General features: G+C 40.7%; 1 protein-coding gene across 4 annotated transcripts in view; it reads left to right on the top strand.

Moving 5' to 3' along the window:
- Nucleotides 1-16,036, top strand: part of NUSAP1 (nucleolar and spindle associated protein 1) — a 609,977-nt gene that overhangs the window by 469,634 nt on the left and 124,307 nt on the right. For all 4 annotated transcript variants that reach the window (XM_073608869.1, XM_073608871.1, XM_073608868.1 and 1 more), the window contains one exon: nt 1,531-1,772. In XM_073608869.1, the coding sequence (XP_073464970.1) occupies nt 1,531-1,772 (242 nt within the window). The remainder of the gene's footprint in view (nt 1-1,530; nt 1,773-16,036) is intronic.

The raw sequence follows: 16,036 nt of genomic DNA, 5'->3' as shown, positions 1-16,036 counted from the left end.
AAACTGTTTTTGTGTTTTTTTTTTTTTTTTTTTTTGCTAGAAAATTACTTGGAACCCCCAAACATTATATATTGTTTTTTTTCTTACACCCTAGAGAATAAAATGGCGGTCATTGCAATACTTTTTTTTCACACCGTATTTGTGCAGCGGTCTTACAAGCTCACTTTTTTTTGAAAAAAAAATCACTTTTTCGAATAAAAAAAATAAGACAACAGTAAAGTTAGCCCAATTCTTTTTTATACTCTGAAAGATAATGTTACGCCGAGTAAATTGATACCCAACATGTCATGCTTCAAAATTGTGCCCGCTCGTGGAATGGCGTCAAACTTTTGCCGTCAAAAATCTCCATAGGCGACGTTTAAAAAATTCTACAGGTTGCATATTTTGCGTTAGAGGAGGTCTAGGGCTAGAATTATTGCTCTCGCTCTAATGATCGCGGCTATACCTCACATGTGTGATTTGACCACCGTTTTCATATGCGGGTGCTACTCAACTATGCGTTCGCTTCTGCGCGCGAGCTTGTAGGGACGGGGCGTTTTTACATTTTTTTTTTCTCTTTATTTTATTTGATTTTATTTATTTTTACACTGTTTCTTTAAAAAAAAATGGAAACATTCCTTGTATTAGAAAAAAGCACGACAGGTCCTTTTTAAATATGAGATCTGGAGTCAAAAAGTCCTCAGATCTCATATTTGGACTTAAATGCAATAAAAAAAAAAAAAAAAAGTCATTTGAAAAAATGACATTGAAAAAATGTGGCTTTAAGAGGTATGGACGGAAGTGACATTTTGACGTCGCTTCCGTCCTGCAGTGTCATGGAGATGGGTGTGGGCCATCTTCCTTTCACTCGTTTCCATGCACAGCCAGGGAACGGACGCGATCGCCTCCGCTCCATTCTTCCAGAAGCTCATTTGTGAGGTCAGGCATTGATGTTGGACAAGAAGGCCTGGCTCGCAGTCTTCGCTCTAATTCATCCCAAAGGTGTTCTAATGGGTTGAGGTCAGGACTGTGCAGGCATAGAATGCGTTAATATAAATTAAACTTCTGTCTGTAGAAGCACTTTTTATATCACTTCCTTCTCCTGCCCAGGACTACATGTCCCATGAGGCATTGCTCCTCGCACATTCACAAGCTCTCAGGCACTTGCTGACCTGTATGAATGGTGTACTGCGGTGTATGTGTGCTTCACTGTATTTCCCGATATGTAAATAAATAATGCATTCTGTATGCAGGCCAACTTCTTGGCTGACCAACTAACCGATTATGAAAATAGTTGACTACTTGTTGATTATTGTTTCATCCAAGTGAACATAATCAGAGACTCACTGTACTATTATGCTTTTATGTTACGGAGTTGTACAATTGCCATTGAGCTGATAATGAATAAATGAAGAATTTGCAAATACACACACTTGTTAAAGTACTAATAAAATAAAAAGCACATGCAGCCATTTATTAGGTATGCATGTTGAAACAAATAGAAGAATTACATTTTTGTATAACCTAAATAAGTTATTTAATTTCCCTCAGGTTTTCAGAAACCACAAAGGATAATGAGCACAAGCGCTCTTTGATAAAGACACCTGCTAGAAAGTCTTCCTGCTTTGAAACACCAGAAAAGGAAGCAAAAAGAAGCTTGCCACTGCAAGCAATTGAATCGATGGCGGATGCAAATAAAAGTTTACTACTGTGTGAGAGTGATCTGAAATCTGAATTTAGCAAAATCTCACAACACAAAAATCAGTCTGCTGAAAATAAAATGAATCAGCCAGGTATGTATATCATCAGGGTAGATCCTGCATAGTTTGAACCTAGAATGTTTTTCTGATCTGTTTAAAACAGTAATTCCTGAATCTAAATCATTGTGGTTTTGCACAGAGCAGCCTAGAGCCTCCTCTTCTCGGGTCCCTCTTCACTGCTCCTGCCCCCTTCCTCCCGTCGAGTGTCCCCACAGCAGGCAGCTTGCTATAGGGGCACCCGAGCCGAATCACAGCTCTGTGTGTCCATTCAGACACGGAGTCCCAACCCAGCTCTGTCCTTTCTCTCCCCTGATTGGCTAACTAAATGCTAAAGCCAAGATTAGGATCCTGGGGCCTGCACCTTAGAAACAGTAATAACAGTTCTCAGTGCTCTCTCTTACAGGTTCTCCTTTAACCACTTCGCGCCCACGCTATAGCCGAAAGACGGCTGCAGCGCGGACGCTATCTGCCGGGTGGCCGTCCCTGGACGTCCTGCTGTTTACTTCCGCGATGCGCGCTCCCGCGGGCGCGCATCGCAGAAGTTCTGTGCTGGCCGTGTCCCTTGGACACAGCCAGTCACAGATCGCCGTAAACGGCCAATCACAGCGGCCGTTTACAGTGCGATCGGCGGTGCCAATGGGAGATGATCTCATATGTAAACATATGAGATCATCTCTCATCGCCAGCTCTCCCTCCTCACACAGAGACAGCGTGTGAGGAGGGAGAGTGAACCGCTGCAGCGGTCAGTGAAAAATAAAAAAAAACGAAAAAAGGTCACGTCAGTGCCATCCATCCCCTCTGTCCCCACTGCCATCTGTCCCCAGTGCCACATATTAGTACCATCTGTCATCAGGGCCACCTGTCAGTGTCACTTGCCATCTGTTATCAATGTCATATGTCATCAGTGCCACGTATCAGTGCCATCTGTCATCAGTGCCACGTATCAGTGCCATCTGTCATCAGTGCCATCTGTCATCAGTGCCACGTATTAGTGCCATCTGTCATCAGTGCCACGTATTAGTGCCACATCAGTGCCATCAGTGCCACATCAGTGTCATCAGTGCCATCTGCCATCAGTGCCACATCTGTGTCATCAGTGTCACGTGTCAGTGTCCTGGTGCTCCAGGGCCTTCAAAGGTGTATTAGGTAGTCATCAAGTTAGATGTGTCATTTATGCTCCTAGAACACGTGATGGGACTCCCTGCATGTTGGGCCTCTCTATGTGGCCAGGCAGTGAAAAAGTCCCACACCTGTGGTATCGTAATACTCAGGAGGAGTAGCAGAATGTATTTTGGGGTGATCTTTGTGGTATACACATGCCATGTGAGAGAAATAACCTATTACAATGACAATTTTGTGGGAAAAAAAATCTTCATTTTGCAAAGAATTGTGGGAAAAAATGAGAACATCAAAAAGCTCACCATGCATCTTACTAAATACCTTGGATTGTCTACTTTCAAAAAAGGGTTCATTTGGGGGGTATTTGTACTTTCCTGACTTGTTCGGGTCGCAAGAAATGAGATAGTCCACCAGTACATCAAGTGTGATCAATTTTTTATGATTTGCACCACAGCTTGTAGACTCTCTAACTTTCACACAGACCAAATAATATCCACTAATTTGGGTTATTTTTTACCAAAGATATGTAGCAGTATAAATTGTGGCCAAAATTTATGAAGGAAAATTAATAATTTGCTACATTTTATCACAGAAACTAAGACAAATGCGTTTTTTTTCAAAATTTTCGGTCTTTTTTCATTTATAGCGCAAAAAATAAAAAATCCAGAGGTGATCAAATACCACCAAAAGAAAGCTCTATTTGTACGAAAAAAAGAACAAAAAATTAATTTGGGTACAGTATTACATGACTGAGTAATTGTCATTCAAAGTGTGAGAGCGCTGAAAGCTGAAAATTGGTCTGGGCAGGAGGGGGGTTTAAGTGCCCAGTAGGCCAGTGGTTAAGGGACATTGAACTGCAGCTTATTTTGTATATAAGCTTTGTGCAAAACAAATTTTACAGAAATGCACACAGGAAAAAGGATCAGGTGTACAAGAAGGTGCTGAGATCCTATCACAGCGGGCTGCAACACACCATATCCGTTTGCCAACCGCATAACCTAGTTACACGGCGGCAGAATGGCACTCCTGCATCGGATCAACATACTAGGTACATGTGATCCACGCTCCTGGGCAAGGGGCGTGAGCCCGAAGGCCTAGCGGTTCTGTAATAGTAATGGAAACAAATGGTTAACCGCACTCCAAGATGTAGAAGAAATTGTGTGAATTATTGATATAACATCAAAGAGCATAGCATTTAAAATGGTACATACACAGCTGAAATAAGTGAGTACTTAATTATGCTGATCAACCGTCCTCTATGGCTCCTGCAATGAATCATGCCAGGACCAAAGAAGACAAAACATACATTTAGGGCTGCAACTAACGATTATTTTCATAATCGATTAGTTGGACGATTATTGTTTCGATTAATCGGTTAATAACCTTAAAAAAAAAAAAGTGTGGTGTATAATTTAGTTAATATGTAAAGTTTTAAAAAAAGGCAATTTATTCTTAAATATTTCTATGCAGTGGTAAATATAACCAACTATATGGTTAGGGAGCAAAATATCTAATCCACTCTGAGAATAACAGAGGAGATATACTGTATATACTATTAGAAGAGATATTCTGTATATACTATTAGAGAAGAGATGTACTGTATATACCATTAGAGCAGAGATATACTGTATATACCATTAGAGGAGATATACTGTATATACTATTAGAGGAGATATACTGTATATACCATTAGAGGAGATATACTATTAAAGGGTGAATCTAGTAAATATCATCAGACTTAGAGATCACATTTTTTTATAAAAAAAAAAAAACAAATGTCTTCCTTCAAAAAAAAAATATAATTTTAAGAACGTTCGTTCGATTTTCTAATCATTAGTGGGGTAAAATTGAGGTTCATTTTCAACCACAGTGACGGGAAAATTTGGAAATAGAAAACTTCTTGGTCAAAGGAATTTTCAGACAGTGTGTGTGATTTTCGTTCAGAAATTTACATTCGTTTTAAAAACAGAATGTTAAAAACAAGTGAAAATTTCAAACAACATTCTTTCATTCAGCGAACGTACAAAGATTTTTTGTCTGAATATTCTCATCTGAAAATTGATCCATGTGGCCAGCCTAAGGGCTCGGTACACACCTATGCAGTTTTCTTTTGATCTGTTTCTGCAGTGCTTTTTGCTGTGCGTTGTGATTTTTGCGCACGTTATTTTACTTTTTTTTTTTTTTGGACAATTTGTCGTTGAGCAGATTAAAAAAAACACAAATTGCTGCAAAAACACATTACATGCTCTTCTGTAGCTTCTCTATTGAAGTATATTAAACCAAAAAAGCACTGTTTTGCGTTAAAGTCCTTGACCCTTTTCAAATACGCAGTGGCTGAAAAAAGCATAGATGTGAATGTGTCCCATAGGAAACCATGTAAATGAACTGTAGTGAGTTTCTGCAAAAAGCACCAAAAACACATAGATGTGAACCAGGTCTAAGATGTTTAGTAATATAATGGGGTTAAAAAAGAATAAAATTAGCCCTTTATAGTACAAAAAAAAAAAGCAGATAATCGCTAATGTAAGGGGTTCATTTTTTTTACTGTAGAACTGAAAGTAATATTTACAGTAGCGATTTGCTCTTTTTGTACTATAAAGGACTAATTTTAGCTTTTTTTTTTAACCCCATTATGTTACTGGCCAAATATTCGATTATGAAAATAGTAATTGATTAATTTCATAATCGATTAGTTGTTGATTAATCGATTAGTTGTTTCAGCCCTATATACATTTTCAAAAAGAAAAGAAAAAACATTCTTTTTATTTCTGTAAAGATTTTGCCGCTGTATGATGCTGTAATTGTACCGATCAGTCTTCAGGTCCAGGCCAATGACTTTTGGCCTGGACCTGCTGATCGGTTCTGGTGAATCACAGAACAGCATGTGCCTGTGTTTACAAAACACAAGCGCAGGAAGTGACAAGATCTTCTCTTGCAGAATCCTTTTCGGCTCAAGAGAAAGAAGAGATCGGTCACAGTGAGTCAAAACCGCACACTTTACACAGTAAAACACCTAGATAAGCACATTTACGTTTTTTAGTTAGTGTCAGATAGCGTCACTCCCAGATAGTGTCAAATTGCCTGCCACATATTCATTATAATATTTAACCCTTTGATTGGCAGCAACACTATTAGACACACCTATATACCTCCATTACTAGTATAGTGTCTTAACGAATCAGTATCCTTGATCAGAACTATATGAATGTCCCCAAAAATGCAGGATCAGCGCCAACACCTGGCAGTACCTGCGTTTAGCCCCTCCGTCCCCCCTACCCCCAACACGTGCAGTGTCAGTAGATCTCTGCCACTTCTACTACACTGTACACAAGACCGCAGCATTCGAAAGATCAGGCCTGATCTCTCCTAGCACTAGCAGTTACATTTTATTTGTAGCTGTTCAAGCAGTCCCTGACAACAAGGCGCTATTTTAGTGGCCAAAATGTCCAATGAAAGGTATACTAGTGAAGAGGTCTACAGGACTCTGAGTATGTCACCTGAGAGCGAAGGGGAATCCTCACTGACAGAATCAGGCTCAGAATACGAAACCTATAGAGAGCAGTGGCACCCTGACAGATAGCTCAGATGATGGAGAAGAGGGCCATGCTAAGGTCAGGCATACCCAACCCCGTACCCATGTTGCTGAGGTGCTACAATCGCAAAATGATTCTCATATGCAGCAGAGTCCCAGTACCAGTGCTACGCTACCTTTTGGTGAACTGGCAGGCATCAGTGGCCTAGTGCATCTTGTCATTTTACACACCAGCACTGCAGTATCTCATGGTGACTTAGCACGTCCTAGAAGTGCATTCCAAGCCAGTGCGGTGGTTATCACAAGTAGTGCCCTGCAGCCACCAAGAATTAGAACACAGGCCTATAGAGCCCATAGTGTCCTTCCTGATGTGCTTGCAAGTCCTGATTGGCAGCCCACAGATTCTGCAGCACCCATACTCCCCTCCATTCACTGCCCAACCCAGAATTCAGGTTGAAACAGCAAATTTAACTACTCCCATTGATTTTTTTTTTTTTTTTTTTTTTAAGCTGTTTTTCATGGAAGATCTGTATCGATCAATTGTGGAACAAAGCAATTTATAGGCCAAGCAGTTCATCACCGCCAATCCAAATTCGAACCTTGCCAAACCATTGAAAACAACGCATGAAAACCCATTACGGTTTTTGAGTTTAATACTTTTTTTGGGCATTACTTAACCACTTCACCACAGGCCACTTTCACCCCCTTCCTGCCCAGACAAATTTTCAGTGCTCTCACACTTTGAATGACAAGTACTCAGTCATGCTACACTGTACCCAAACAACATTTTTATCAATTTTTTTCACACAAATGGAACTTTCTTTTGGCGGTGTTTAATCACCACTGTTTTTTATTTTTTATTTTTTGCGATATAAGTGAAAAAAGGGCGACATTTTTGGGGAAAAACACCTTTTTTTTCAATTATAAAATTTTTCAAATAAGTAATTTTTGTTCATAGATTTGGGCCAAAATTTATACTGCTACATATCTTTGAGTACAAAAAATAACCCAAGTTAGTGGATATTATTTTGTCTGTGTGAAAGTTACTATAAACACAAACTAATACCTTAAGTATTTCAAAATATCTGAACTGGCAATCACTAAATGCTCACTAAACGAAGGGTGCGTGCGTAACCCTGCGCACCAAAGGCCATTGGTATTAAAACATAACTTTTAATCAAAATATCTGAACTGTATCTATATGTATGTACAAAAAGGGAGGATTTTTGTTTATTGGTTGGCTGGTAGTACTGGCAGTGATGTGCATGAGGCACATGAAGATCCTAAATAAACCTCCGCTTACAGTGATAAGTACAGCTGCCTATGATGTGTACTCCTCCTCAATCTAAGTCCTGAATAGCTCCCAGACTGGTTGTATCTGTCAACTTCTAAATAAATCTCCATGACAGAGCACAATATAATACTTCCCTCTGCAGGATTACAATATGGAGGGACTTGTATTTCTACAGAGCCTAGTAATCTGCATAAGACTGGTTCGCTACTAGTATCAATCACACCTGTCTCCTGAAAGGACTGGGAATTCATTGCATTTTCTCTACCACACCCATATCCAAGGGAGTCCTGATTAGACCTCCCCCAATGAATATATTGTAATAACTGTTCCTATCAGGATACTGCAGGTGCAACTCTGTTGTGCACTTAAAGCGGAGTTCCACCCAAAAATGAAACTTTTGCTTTAAGTGCACGTGACCCCCTGACATGCCACATTTGACATGCCATTTTTTGGGGGGGAGGAGCGGGTACCCTGTTTTTACAGGCACCCAGCTCCCACTTCCTCCCCTGGCTCGGAGGCACTGGAAGGAAGTTCACCTCTCTCCCCTCCCTTCCTGCAATATTCTGGGACACATCACAGGTGCCAGAAGATTGCCCGGCCATTCGCAGTGCGGCTCTCGCATGCACAGTGCGCGCCCGGCTGTGAAGCCATAGCCGGCCGTTCAGTTAGAATGCCGGCGCCTCAGAGAGGAGCGGGGCTTCGTATGCCCGCATCACTGGACCATGGGACAGATGAGTGTCTAATTATTAAAAGTCAGCAGCTACATTTTTTGGAGCTGCTGACTTTTAAATGGGTGGAACTCTGCTTTAAATATACAAACTACTCTGACATGGTGTACTACCAAAGAAAAGAAAACTGGCTGCCTAAAAAAAAAAAAAACTAGCATTGCTTAAATTGAACCTGCCTCATATAAAGCTAGGTACTGCCCAGATCTAACATGAGGTCAGCCTCTACAAAATTACTGTAATCCCTGTTCCTATAGGGACACTACAGATCTGCTATATTGTACACTTGGATTTACAAACTACCCTTTCAAGGGCTACTGCCAAGGTTTGACAGAATAACTGCCTCTTCAAAACTGGCTGCCTCAGGAAAAAAAAAAAATCAGTGCAAGACACATGAAAGCCCGCATGGAGTTTGCTAAAAAACACCTGAAGGACTCCAAATGGTGAGAAATAAGATTCTCTGGTCTGATGAGACCAAGATAGAACTTTTTGGCCTTAATTCTAAGCGGTATGTGTGGAGAAAATCAGGCACTGCTCATCACCTGTCCAGTACAGTCCCAACAGTGAAGCATGGTGGTGGCAGCATCATGCTGTGGGGGTGTTTTTCAGCTGCAGGGACAGGACGACTGGTTGCAATCGAGGGAAAGATGAATGCGGCCAAGTACAGGGATATCCTGGACGAAAACCTTCTCCAGAGTGCTCAGGACCTCAGACTGGGCCGAAGGTTTACCTTCCAACAAGACAATGACCCTAAGCACACAGCTAAAATAATGGAGTGGCTTCACAACAACTCCGTGACTGTTCTTGAATGGCCCAGCCAGAGCCGTGACTGTTCTTGAATGGCCCAGCATCACTGGAGAGACGTAAAAATGGCTGTCCACCAACCTGACAGAACTGGAGAGAATCTGTAAGGAGGAATGGCAGAGGATCCCCAAATCCAGGTGTGAAAAACTTGTTGCATCTTTCCCAAAAAGACTCATGGTTGTATTAGATCAAAAGGGTGCTTCTACTAAATACTGAGCAAAGGGTCTGAATACTTAGGACCATGTGATATTTCAGTTTTTCTTTTTTAATAAATCTGCAAAAATGTCAACAATTCTGTGTTTTTCTGTCAATATGGGGTGCTGTGTGTACATTAATGAGGAAAAAAAACGAACTTAATTGATTTTAGCAAACGGCTGCAATATAACAAAGAGTGAAAAATGTAAAGGGGTCTGAATACCTTCTGTCCCCACTGTGTGTATGTATGTAATATATATATATATATATATATATATATATATATATATATATATATATATATATATATATATATATATATATATATATATATACACGCTAGGTGTTGCCAAAGTCTGACAAATAGCCAGCCTAAACACAACTGGCTGCCTCAGAAAAAACTGCATATACTTTGTTTACTTGCCTCATATAAAGCTATGTACTGCCAAAGTCTACCAATTGGTCAGCCTAACCAAAGCTACTGCCTTAAGAGCTGGAGAGACTAATCAAACCTGCCTCATATAAACTATTTGAACTGTATCTGCCAGCCAATTCTGAATACACACACACACACACACACACACACAAAACCATGCTGTACCCCAAATAATAATAGTGCTTCTAAAACTACATCTTTCACTTAATTGATGAGCTTCGTCAGGAGTAAAAATTAGATGCACCAAATAAAAGTGAATAAAAAATAAATGAAATAGAGGGGACCAAACTATCCCCACGGGGTCATAATGGTGGCCACCCCTTTCTTCACTCTATTTATAAAGTTTCCCATGTGACTTCTGCAATATGAATAGGAAATATCTCCAGCTAGTGGGGAAAAGTCAGAAGGCAGTCTCCCAATTGGAAAAAAGACAAAACATCGACTAGATACTAGGGAGGTTCCTAAAAATTAAGTAGGAAAATATTAGTGCCATTTCTACATTCTTGGAGTAAATATATATAATATATTCCTTCACCTGTTCAAAATCTTACTTTTATGTTAATCGTCTTCTCAAACCATTTCTCATAGTCAAGAATTGTGCTTCAAAATAATAAATATTATTTATTTCTTCAGAATAATAAATATTATTTCTTTATAAAAGGCAGATAAGTAAAGCCCTCATTCAAGCCAGATGGTGCAAGTGAAGTTAACTGAAAAATCCACCTAGCCTCTGTTTTTAGTAAGTATTGATCCAGATCTCCCTTACTTGATCCCAGTTTTGGTTGTTCAATGACCCAAAATTTAAGTTGACAGAGTTCTTTACTATGCATCTGTCACATTTGTGTCTCTCTATGATTCTGTCACCGACCAATTCATGCGAGTAAAACGAAATTGAAATGCAATGAATTCCCACACCTCTGAGAGACTGGTGTGATTAATACTAGTAGCTAACCAGTCTTGAGCAGTAATACAAGTCTGTAGTAATACAAGTCTCTTCAGATTATAATCTTGCAGAGGGAGGCATTATAATGTGCTCTGTCCTGGAATTTTTTTTTAGAATTTGCCAGATACAGCCAGTCTGGGAGCTATTCAGGACTTAGATTGAGGAGGGGTATACATCATAGGGAGCTGCACTTATCACTATAAGTGGTGATCTAATTAGGATCCTCATGCAGCTCCTGAGTTGGGAGCTGATTGAGCTGTATGCTTTACAACAACAGCTAGGAGTTTTTTTTTTTTCCTTCACTTCCTCTCTCCATTTTTTGTTTTTTCCTTCTCTGCCCAGACTATTTAGTATTGTATTTTGCCAGTGGTTCTCAACCCTGTCCTCAAGTACTCCCAACAGGCCATGTTTGCAGGTTTTCTTTTATCTTGCACAGGTGCTTTAAATCAGAGTCAATGGCTTGGTGTTTTGGACAGCTATTTTATCTAATGCCGCGTACACACGACCGGTTTTTCCGTCAGAATAAACTCTGACGGAGTTCTGCTGAAATGGACTTGCCTACACACGATCACACCAAAGTCCGATCGTTTAGAACGCGGATGACATACGATGGGACTAGAAAAAGGAAGTTCAATAGCCAGTAGCTGCCCTTGCGTCGTTTTTGGTCCGTCGGAATGGCATAGAGACGATAGGAATTGATTCCGTCAGAAAGATTTAAAACATGTTCTATTTCTAGGTCCATTATCATTTTCGAAAGAGAAAGTTAGATGATGCCCACACACGATCGGAATATCCAATGGAATGATTCCATCATACCTTTTCTGCCGTAAAGTCCGGTCGTGTGTACGCGGCATAAGAGAAGTTTCCAAAACATGGCCTGTTTGGGGTACTTGAGGACAGGGTTGAGAACCACTGGTGTACGCTAATCACTGCCAGTATTTCCAGCCAACCAATAAAACAAAAACTCTCCTTTTTTGTACATACATATACTGTATATACAGTCCAGAGATGTTTTATTAAACAGTAAAACCTTGGTTTGAGAGTAACTTGGTTTGAGAGTGTTTTGCAAGACCAGCAAAACTTTTTAATACATTTTGACATGATATACAAGCGATGTCTTGATAAGAGTAGCGTCATGTCACAACTGAATATAAAAGAGAAGAGAGGCGCCTCTAAATGTAGCAATATGGTTACATTTAATGAAGGTACAACATTTAGCAACTCACATGGTTGATGATTAAAAGAGGCACATCTAAGTATGCAGGCAACCGGGTAAAGCTGTTCACATTAGACCATCCTCCTCACCGCCATCGACATCATGCCTTCCACGCTGCGCTCCACGAGCGGTTCAAGCCTCGCTTTTAGATCGCTGTACTGCAGGGAAGTCTTCCCGGTCAGGGTTGCAGACTGACAGCAGTAAGAGCCGGCGGTGCGGGGGATCGTCTATGTATAGTATGTGGACAGCTTTAATAGTATGTGGACAGCTTTACCCCGGATGCCTGCATACTTGGATGTGCCTCTTTTAATCATCAATCATGTGAGTTGATAAATGTTGTACCTTCATTAAATGTAACCATATTGCTTGGAGGCGCCTGTCTTCTCTTTTATACTCTGTAGCTCCTGCTGGATTTAGCTTCTAATCCCCTCGTGGAGGCTTCCATTTTTGGATGGACATTTTATGGTTACACAACCTGGTCACATTGCTATAATCTTTTTATATGGACTATAAACTGAAGGACCTATGAATAAATGGTTGTGGAGCAAATCATTAGAGTCTCCATTATTTCTTATGGGGAAATTCGCTTTGATATACAAGTGCTTTTGATTACAAGCATGTTTCTGGAACGAATTATGCTCGCAATCCAAGGTTTTACTGTAATTTGATTAAAAGTTATGTTTTAATAACAGCCTTTGGTGCGCAGGGTTACGCACCCTAATGAACATGCGGATGCCCTGGGCGGTGCAATGTACTCCAGGAAGTGGGGTGCAGCGCAGGTGAAGTGCTTCTAAAATCGGTGCGTGTGTGTTGTAACGATGTGCCAGGTGCGCTCCTACATCCTACACATTAGCATAGCCCAGACCTACACTTCCCTGTCAGCGACGATACCCTGCCTGACAGGTACTCCGTAGTCCCGACCTGGCTTGACGTCACTGAGAGGTCGGCAGGATTGGAGAGGACCCAGAGGAGAGGAACGAAGGCGTGCTGGAGCTGTGACATAGAGGAGCTGCCGAGCCGAGTAGGATTCAAGCACAAGTAAGCAGATTACAGATCTGCATATGGAGTTAACTCTTTGGATTTGGATGGGGGGTGGGGGCTGTGGGGAGGTTAATTACCAATGGTATTTGTAATATGCAGCATGAGTGGGTTAATGTACACAGTACTGCGACGGGGTGCCAGCTACAGGCATACTTCGCTGCCTGTTCCAGGGTTTCGGTCGCATGCCCCCACCCACCTACACCCCTGCGATTTTACACAGCAGGAGACTGTCAGCATATCCCAGCCAATGATTCATGGCCGGGGCATGCTGACCAGCTGTGTCAGCCGGGGTTCACACTTGTGCGAGCACAGACATCGCTTGTTAACTGCCTGCGGGAGAGATGCGATGCGGGAAATGGCGCTGTAATCGCGCTGGTTTCCGCATCGCTACAGTGTGACCCTAGGCTCAAATCCCAGCCCAGAGCCCTGTGTTGACAATCAATACAAGGTTTTTTACAGATAAAATGATTTTTCTTTTCCCTGCAAAGCAGAGAAAATAAACAAATCAATCTGTAGTAAAAAGCAGCACACATTACACATTGTTAGGCACCCAATTAACCCCTTGATTGCCTTTAGATGTTAACCCCTTCCCAGCCAGCGTCATTAGTACAGTGACAGTGTATATTATTAGCACTGATCATTGTATTGGTGTCACTGGTGATGTGGCAGTCGGTTCCCACAAAGTGTCAGTTAAACCAGGTACACATGGGCCAAATGGAGGGAGACAACAGGCAGTTAAATAAAAACTGGCTAACTTTCGACCCGTGTGTATGTCGGTTGAGCATGCTGTAAAACCAGCAGCTAACCGACTCCCTATCAGGAGTGTTCTGGCTGGGGGGGCGTCCCGCTGTCAGAACACAACAGCTCAGCAGGGGAGACACAGGGTGAAGGGGGGGCACAGTTTGCCATCTTCGCCCTGGGCACCAGATGACCTTGTCCCGGCACGGATCACATCTGATGTACTGACGGCCTATCTCATTTCTTGAAACCCTGAAATGTCAGGACAGTACAAATATCCCCCAAATGACCCCTTTTTGTAACGTAGACAGTCCAAGGTATTTAGTAATAGGCATGGTGAGTTTTTTAAAGTTGTAATTTTTTTTCCCACAATTCTTGGGATAATTAAGATATTAATTATTTTTTTATTTTATTTTTTTACACAAAATTGTCATAAGGTATTTCTCACACAAAGCATATGCATACTTGCAATGACACCCCAAAATACATTCTGCTACTCCTCCTGAGTATGGCGATACCACATGTTTGAGACTTTTTCACAGCCTGGCCACATGGGCCTAACATGCAAGGAGCACAGTCAGGCGTTCTAGGAGCATAAATTACACTTATAATTTCCTGACTACTTATCACATTTTCGAAGGCCCTGGAGCACCAGGACAGTGGAATTACGCACAAAATGACCCCATTTTGGAAAGCAAACACCCCAACTTATATTCTATGAGGCATAATGAGTCTTTTGAACATGTAATTTTTTTCCACAAGTGTTTGAAAAATGCGAAAAGAAAATTAAAATATATATATATATATATATATATATATATATATATTATTACACAGTTGTCAATTTATAAGATTTTTCTAACACCTAGCTTGTACATAGCAAAAATTACACCCCAAAGTACATTCTACTACTCCGAGTATGGCAGTACCACATGTGTCATACTTTTAAACAGCCTGGCCACATGCAGAGGCCCAACATCCAAGTAGCATAGTTTCCGGTAAAGCCAGATACTGGTACAAGAAAGTGTCTGTATATTTATTTCAATTGGCTCTGTACAACGCTTTTGTAGTTTACAAAGCGTCAGGAAGAAGTGGATCCATCCTAAAATTTCAGGAAGAGATCATCATTGCCCTTTTGTATCCAGAAGGTGCTGTAGCCTAATCCCAAAATCCAGATGCAGTTAGCCAGCTGCATGCGAGGCATTTTCCAGATGTCCTCCATATTACCCCGACCCAAAGTCACCCTAAAAAGTTGTTATGTCTAGCAGATGCAAAATTAGGTGTGACGCCCGCTTTTTTTGTCTGTCTAACCTGGTCTCTGCTTCAAGGACTGTTTGTCACTACCACACACTAGTGGAGTATTAGTATAGGGTACAGCACAACACAGTGTAGAGCACACATTTACACAGGGTCTCGAAAGATGTTGGATAGTCAGGAAACTGGCAATCGCATTTCGCGAGACCCTAAAATCACAGCCTGTAAAGTTTACATTTTTTTTTTTCAAATTCTTTATTTTAAGATACTAAATGTAGCCAATACATCGGATAAAATCTGAACAGTGAAAAAATAGTCAAGTAAAATAAGTGCATAAAGTATACAATATCTAATCGCAGAATGTACAGGTAGCACTACTATTGTACCCAGAGTAAGACAAGTTTACATTTTGTATAAGTATTTAAAATTTTTTAAAATAAAAAATACATTAAAAAAAATAGAAAAGTAAAAAATAGATGTTTTAATTGAGTTAATGTTCTGTTGCAGGAACGCCATTCTGCTGCAGCACTGATCTGTTTATTCTGACAGTAGCAGGGTGTGCTTATAGAATACATACGTCAGTGATTTCAGGGCTGCAGGAAGATATTTCTCATCCGCAGTTAGAAAAAAAAAAAAAAAAACATATATGCCCAAGGGGCCTGAAGTGGTCAGCGAGCGGATCACCCCATGCTTCAGCATTTATATTTTTCAGAGATTTCTTCATCCATATTGATCGATGTGAATGGAGGAATTTTACATAGTTACATAGTAAGTTAGGCGAAAAAATACAATAGTCCATGCAGTTCAACCTGTGTTGGTGTCAGTTTCTATAATTATTTCCCATATCCCTGTATGTTGTGTTCATTAACAAATACATCCAAGAGTCTTTTAAAAATAGCCATACTGCCCGCAGCCACCACCAATTGTTGAAGAGAGTTCCACATCCTTATTGCCCTGACAGTGATAAACCCCCTGTGCAGTTTAAGGTTAAACCGCTTCT

The sequence above is a fragment of the Aquarana catesbeiana genome, linkage group LG13, assembly GCF_042186555.1.
Source record: "Aquarana catesbeiana isolate 2022-GZ linkage group LG13, ASM4218655v1, whole genome shotgun sequence".
NCBI classification, from domain to species: domain Eukaryota; kingdom Metazoa; phylum Chordata; class Amphibia; order Anura; family Ranidae; genus Aquarana; species Aquarana catesbeiana.
Note: the sequence above shows the minus strand (reverse complement) of the source record. Positions and strands in the feature narration are given on the sequence as shown.